The sequence below is a fragment of the Anomaloglossus baeobatrachus genome, chromosome 4, assembly GCF_048569485.1.
Source record: "Anomaloglossus baeobatrachus isolate aAnoBae1 chromosome 4, aAnoBae1.hap1, whole genome shotgun sequence".
Taxonomy (NCBI): domain Eukaryota; kingdom Metazoa; phylum Chordata; class Amphibia; order Anura; family Aromobatidae; genus Anomaloglossus; species Anomaloglossus baeobatrachus.
Window position 1 is genome coordinate 26,160,459 of NC_134356.1, and position 7,501 is coordinate 26,167,959.

The 7,501-nt window shown below is 48.4% G+C and overlaps 1 protein-coding gene across 1 annotated transcript in view; it reads left to right on the top strand.

The window, feature by feature from the left end:
- The window catches only part of LOC142301089 (E3 ubiquitin/ISG15 ligase TRIM25-like), a 9,445-nt gene extending 2,540 nt beyond the window's left edge, over window positions 1-6,905 (top strand). The window contains exon 2 of the mRNA XM_075342109.1: window positions 4,775-6,905. Within this exon, the coding sequence (XP_075198224.1) occupies window positions 4,777-6,393 (1,617 nt within the window). The 5' untranslated portion in view covers window positions 4,775-4,776 and the 3' untranslated portion in view covers window positions 6,394-6,905. The remainder of the gene's footprint in view (window positions 1-4,774) is intronic.
- The last annotated feature ends 596 nt before the right edge of the window (window positions 6,906-7,501 follow it).

Here is a 7,501-nt window from a genome sequence, read left to right on the forward strand (position 1 = left end):
CCACAGCCGCCCCAGAAGTGGCGCATCCATTAGACGTGCCAATCCTGGTGCTTCGCCCCAACTCATCCCGTTGCCCTGGTGCGGTGGCAAACGGGGTAATATATGGGGTTGATACCAGATATGTAATGTCACCTGGCATCAAACCCTGGGGTTAGTGATGTCACTCGTCTATCAGATACCCGACATCACCAACCCAGTTAGTAAGAAAAAAAATAGACAACAAAAAGAAAAAGTTTTATTTGAAAAAACACTCCCTAACACATTCCCTCTTTCACCAATTTATTGAAAAGAACAATCAATTCCAGGTCCGGCGTAATCCAATAAGGAGGTCCCACGACGATCCATACCATAGTCACTGTCCCAGTCAATGAAGAACAGAATGTTCCCCATTGGCTGGGAGACTAATGCAGTGGCCTGAGCTAACATCAATAGGTCAGCCCAGGTGTTATGATCCGGAACCATGGAAGACCACCATAAATCACTGGTAAAAAGGGACAAGAGCATTGGCAACTAATCTGGCCGCCATCCCCTTACTAACCATCAACACTAGAAGTAGCCGAGGGGTGAACTAACATCCTGTGCATCGCGAACCCAGCCGGAGAACTAGCTATCCTAAAGGAAGGAAAGAATGAATAACTCTCTGCCTCAGAAAATAGATTAAAGAATAGCAAGCCCCCCACATTCAAAGACTGTGGTGATATAGGGAAAACAATACACAGAAAGATGATAGGATTAGCAAAGGATGAGGCCCTACTGACTAAATAGGACAGGATAGGAAAGGGGCTGATGGTGGCCAGAGAAAAACTCTGCAAAAATCCAAATATCTGATAGTACAAAAAAGCCCTCAGGTCACTAGATCTGAACTCTAGTCCTATACCAGGTGCTCTTGTCATACCAATGAACAGAAAGCAGGAATCATTACAAATTCAAGAAGCAACAAACACATGGACTTATAGGAGCAATACTCCAAACATAGCTGCAGGGAGCTTCCCAACTAAGCAACGGAGAGGGAAGATCCCTGCATGCAAATAAACTGAAAACAACCACAGCAAATGACAAACTCAGATAAGAGCAAAAAGCACCAAGCAACAAATAAAGAGCAAAGCACTTATCTGAGGTAGATGCGGTCTGGAGCAGGATGAAGCAGGCTGGTGAACAAAGAACAACTGACAACCAGCTCAGACTGCTAGCAGACCAAGGTTTAAATAGGCAACTAGTTAGCAATGGAAACGCCCATTACTCAACACATCTGGTCTCTGTCCAAACCATTCCTGGCCACAAGAGGGAGCCTCCCAGCAGCGAAAGCATAACTGACATTCACAACACCCAGGTCACTGCAGGGGATGACGAGCGCTGACTTCAGGAGGTTGGATGAGATCATTACCTGCTGTGACTATCTCCTGCACTGCTGACGTCAGCGCTGTCACTGCCTTCTATGACCGCCGCGTTCTCAGCAGTATCGCGAGAGCCCGTGACGTCACCGCTAGTGACAGTTTCGAGCCGCCCGCGAGACGGGCATAGAAGGCAGTGACAGCGGTGACGTCAGCAGAGCAGAAGATCGTCACAGCAGGTAATGAGCTCATCTAACCTCCTGAAGTCAGTGCTCGTCATCCCCGCGGCTGCCAGCACTGCAGTGTGGGAAGCTACTGACACTTAGCGGGACACTGACACTGTAGCGGGACACTGGCACTGTAGCGGGACACTGGCACTGTAGCGGGACACTGACACTGTAGCGGGACACAGACTGCACGGGCACCTGGAGGTCACACGGAAGTGATCTGTGCGGCGTCCAGGGAGTGTGATGTGTGTTTACTCTGCTCCGCTTCCTCATCCTGCCATAATGACATCACTTCCCTGCAAAACGCAGGCAGTGATGAATATTACCGCAGGTAAATCGCGGCTATACCGAGGGTATACCGCACATCATTTGCCACCTGTGGTATACCCTCGGTATTTCGCGATTACATTACAGTGAATGGAGTGAAATACCGCAGCTACCTGCGGAAAAGAAGTGACATGCACATTTTCTCAAGAAATTTTCTCAAGAAATTCTGCAGAAAGAATTTTCTTGAGAAAAAAACGCAGTGTGCGCACAGCAATTTTTTTCCCCATAGGTTTTTCTGAAGATTCTTGAGTAGCTGTAGCAGATGCGGGCACATGACAGGTGAGTGAAGAGGAGGACATGGGGGGCGCAGAGTGTGGTGGGAGGGAGGCAGAGTAGAGCGTGTATTAGGCTACATTCACATGACCGGTCCGTTTTTACGGTCCGTTTTTTTTACCGAAGGAATCAGTGTGCCTTCCGTTTTTGTTTGCGGACCGCAAAAAACGGAAGCAGCAAGAAAGATAAATAGATGAGTAGATACAGAGATGGATAGAGATAGAGGGATGAATGAACAGAGGGATAGATAGCTAGCTGGATAGATAGATAGATAGATGGATGAGAAAGGCATATATAATTTCCTACCCTCCTGCATATTCTAAGCTGGCACCCTTTAGTGACTTTCATGTGGCACTAAAGGGTGCTTAACCTTGAAATTTAGCCAAAAAAAAAATTAAAAAAAACAAAACCCCGACGTGGGGTCCCCCCTATCTTTGTAGCCAGCTAGGGTAAAGCAGACGGTTGCAGCCTGCAAACCACAGCTGACAGCTTCACCTTGGCTGGTAATCCAAAACAGAGGACACCCCACGCTGTTATTTTAAATTAAATAAGTAATTTAAAACAAAAAACACGGAGTTCTCCCCCCCCCCCAAATTGGATCACCAGCCAAGGTAAAGTGGAGAGCTGTGATCTGGTATTCTCAGACTAGGGAGGTCCACTGTTATTGGACACTCCCCATCCTAAAAATGCCAGAAGTGGCGCATCCATTAGATGTCCCAACTCATCCCGTTGCCCTGGTGCAGTGGCAAACGGGGGTAATATATGGGGTTGATGCCAGATGTGTAATGTCACCTGGCATCAAGCCCTGGGGTTAGTGATGTCAAGCGTCTATTAGATACCTGACATCACAAATCCAATCAGTAATAAAAAAAATAGACAACAAAAAAAGTTTTTATTTAAAAAAACACTCCCCAAAACATTCCCTCTTTCACCAATTTATTGAAAAGAACAATCAAATCCAGGTCCGGCGTAATCCAATAAGGAGGTCCCACGACGATCCATACCATAGTCACTGTCCCAGTTAATGAATAACAGAATGTTCCCCATTGGCTGGGAGAGCAGTGCAGTGACCTGAGCGAACATCAATGGGTCACCCCAAGTCACTTCAGGGGATGACGAGCACTGCTGTTTGGAGGTTAGATGAGATCATTACTTGATGTGACGATCTCCTGACGTCAGAGCTGTCACTGACTTCAATGCCCTCCGCGTTCTCAGAAGTATCGCGGGAGCCCGTGACGTCACCGCTAGTGACAGTCTTGGGCCGCCCGCGAGACGTGATGTGAGAACGCAGCGGGCATAGAAGTCAGTGACAGCGCTGACATCAGGAGAGCAGGAGATCATCACAGCAGGTAATAATCTCATCTAACCTCCTGACAGCAGCGCTCGTCATCCCCCGCGGCTGCCCGCACTGCAGTGTGAGAAGCTGCTGATACTGCAGTGCGGGCAGACACTGACACACTGCAGTGCGGGCAGCCGCAGGGCTGGCAGGGAGCGGGACACAGACTGCACGGGCACCCGACGGAGATCACACGGAAGTGCTTCCGTGCGGCTTCCAGGGATTTTGCGGGCCCATTGACTTGTAGGAAGTCACGGTCCATTATTATGGAACAGAATAGGACATGTTCCATAATAACGGAACGGACATACGGCATCCAATGTGGCTTTTTTTGTAGGATCGGATGCACACTGAAGTTCTTCCGTGTGCCATCCGATCCTACACAAAAGACATTGAAAAGATGGTCCTGTCCGTGGCTCTGCAATAAAACAGGAAGTGACCAGGACAAACGGAACGGTCATGTGAATGAGCCCTTATCGAAAGAGGCTGTGTAGGTGGTGTGTTATGATGTTATGTAGAGGGGCGGTGTAGAGGGTGTGTTATGGAGAGGGGCGATGTAGAAGGTGCATTATGGACAGGGGCAGGCGGTGTAGAGGGTGTATTATTTGAGGGAAATACTTCATTTTCTGGAACAACTTCAAGGGTGCTAAGACGTGTGTGTGTGTGTGTGTGTGTGTGTGTGTGTGTGTGCGTGTGTGCGCGCACGCGTGTGTGTGGTTTTTTACCAAGAGTGGTGGCGGACTGTGGAAGGTTTGCGGGGTGGAGGCGGAGCTGGGTTGGAGTCTCAAGGGGGCCCCATAATTTTGCCAGTATGGGGCCCTGAAATTCCTAGTGGCGGCCCTGCCTTCACCTTCTCAGCCTCCGGTCTGCTCCAGTAGATTTCATCCTCTGCTCTGCCCCGATCACATAGATCAGAGTACTGCAGGAAGAGAGAGGACAGCTCTCTATGAGCGACCCGGGCCCCCTCGTTGCCGTGATGGCGGCCCTGGTCCTGCTGACGTGCTGCAGGGCAGGCGGACGACTCAGGATCTTTTAAATGTTTTATGCGGATTATAATGGAGCCAATTTACTTTTCGGAGCATGGGCCCGCTGGGGCCCCGGGCGGTAGCCCAGATTGCCCTCATTATAATCCGCCTCTGAATGAAATAACATAGTCACTAATCAAATTTAGAGGACTGAATTGTTGTTCCAATTCTGCAGCCCCCTGTATTTACTTACTTAAGCTCCACCTTTGCTTTCTGAGTATCACTTTCAGTTTCGTTTCTCTTTTCCTCCCTCAGCCATGGCGTCTGCTATTCTGAATGACGAGCTGCTCTGCTCCATCTGTTTATCTATTTTTAAGGACCCTGTAATGCTGAGATGTGGACACAACTTCTGCCGGGTCTGTATTGATCATGTGCTGGATACACAGGACGAGTCTGGAGTTTATTCCTGTCCTGAATGCAGAGAAGAGTTTCAGGAGCGGCCGGCGCTGATGAGGAACATAAATCTTCATAATGTCGCAGAACGTTTCCTGGTTACTCAGCAAGAACAAGAGGAGATCACCGGGATCTGCTGCACTTACTGTGTGGACTCTCCGGTACCTGCTGTTAGATCCTGTCTGTTGTGTGAGGCTTCTCTGTGTGAGAAACACCTGAGGGCTCACAGCAAATCACCAGAACACGTCTTATCTGATCCCAGCACTTCTCTGGAGAAAAGGAAATGTTCTGTCCATAAGAAAATCCTGGAATATTACTGCACTGAGGATGCGGCTTGTATCTGTGTGTCCTGCAGTTTGATTGGGAAACATAAAGGACATACAATGGAGTCACTGGATAAGGCCTCAGCGAAGAAGAAGAAGAAACTGAGAAATGTTCTTCAGAAACTGACTACAAAGAGAGAGGAGACTGAGAAAAGAGTCCAGAGTCTGGAGGAGCGCAGGAGAAAAGCTCAAGAAAAAGCAGCTGGAGAAGCCGAGAGAGTCACTGCCCTGTGTACAGACATCAGGAGACGGGTGGACGACCTGGAGAAGAAGGTCCTGAGTGAGATCTCCAGGCAGGAAAAGGAAGCGTCACTGTCACTGTCTGCTCTGATCCATCAGCTGGAAACAAAGAAGGACGAGCTGTCCAGGAAAATGAGGCACAATGAGGAGCTGTGTAACATGACTGATCCACTGACCGTCTTACAGGAACCAGACACCGGGGACTTGTGTGATCCTGAGGAGGAGGGAGGTGATGAGGACACAGGGGGACATGATAAACAGCTCCATGATGGAGATGACCTGGATGTGGCTGTGATCTCACACACATTACACACATTATGTGAGGTAATATCAGGTATAAGGAGCAAGACCAATGTAGACGGTCCTGCAAATATATTACTGGATGTAAACACGGCTGCTAATAATCTTCTTATATCAGACGACCTGAAAACTGCAACCAGGACACGAGAGGAGCAGAAACATCCAGAAACAGCAGAAAGATTCCAGAGTAGTCAGGTGATGAGCAAGAGTGGATTTACCTCAGGACGATATTACTGGGATGTGGAGATCAGTAGATCCCGGGATTGGAGTGTGGGGATGTGTTATCCCAGTATAGAGAGGAGGGGAGATCGGTCACTGATTGGAAATAACAAGTCTTGGTGTTTGAGGAGAAATAATAATCAGTATTTTGTGATATATAACAGGAAAGTGATCCATTTACCTGACAAGATCTCCAGTGGTAAAATTAGGATCTGTCTGGATTATGAGGCCGGGCAGTTGTCCTTTTATGAGCTGTGTGACCCCATCAGACACTTACACACCTTCACTGCCGCCCCCCCCCCCCTCCCCCTCTCCGAGCCCCTTCATGCTGCATTATTTGTATATAATGGTTCTATAAAGATATTAGGGGGAAGCAGCAGCAGGAAGAATCCATCATAATATAAGAAATTGGTGATAAAGAATATAATAGTGAAATGATGATATGACGTTTACTGATAATCTGATGCTAATATTATATCCTCCTGATCATATATCTATACGCAGCTTAGATTTCCCTCTCAGTTACTAGAAGACATTTTTATACCTTTGTTCTCGATTTTCTTCAGTTTTTCTCCATAAATGAGGTGACTAGTAAAGGTCAGATCGGCTTTTCTTGATAACTGAAGGTGGTGTCGCACACAGCGATGGCGACAACTACGTCGCTGCTACATCACCATTTTCTGTGACGTAGCAGCGACGTCGCTGTATGTGATATCCAGCAACGACTCGGCCCCTGCTGTGAGGTCGCCGCTCGTTGCTGAATGTCCTGCTTCATTTTTTGCTCGTCGCTCTCCCGCTGTGAAGCACACATCGCTGTGTGTGACAGCGAGAGAGCGACGAACTGAAGCCATCAGGGAGCAGAAGCCGGCGTCTGGCAGCTGCGGTAAGCTGTAACCATCGGGTAACCAAGAAGCCCTTACCTTGGTTACCCGATATTTACATTAGTTACTAGCACCGCCGCTCTCAGGCTGCCAGTGCCGGCTCCCTGTTCTCCTAGCCAGAGTACACATCGGGTTAATTACCCGATGTGTACTCCAGCTACGTGAGCAGGGAGCCGGCACTGGCAGCGTGAGAGCACACCGCTTAGCGCTGGCTCCCTGCACACGGAGCCGGAGTACACATCGGGTAATTAACCCGATGTGTACCCTGGCTAGGAGAGCAGGGAGCCAGCGCTAAGGGTGTGCGCTGGTAACCAAGGTAAATATCGGGTAATGGTTACCCGATATTTACCTTAGTTACCAAGTGCAGCATGGCTTCCACAGCGACACGTGTTGTTATGATCGCTGCTGCGTCTGCTGTGTTTGACAGCTAAGCAGCGATCAAAACAGCGACTTACTAGGTCGCTGTCGTCACAGAAAATGGTGACGTAACAGCGACGTGGTTGTCGCTATGTGTGAACCCAGCTTTAATCCTTCGAAATTGATGACTTCTTATCTGTATTCTTGTTATATATTGCTGTACAATTTGTAAGGAAACTTCTTAGTGGCCGATAAAAAGAAATTTGCCA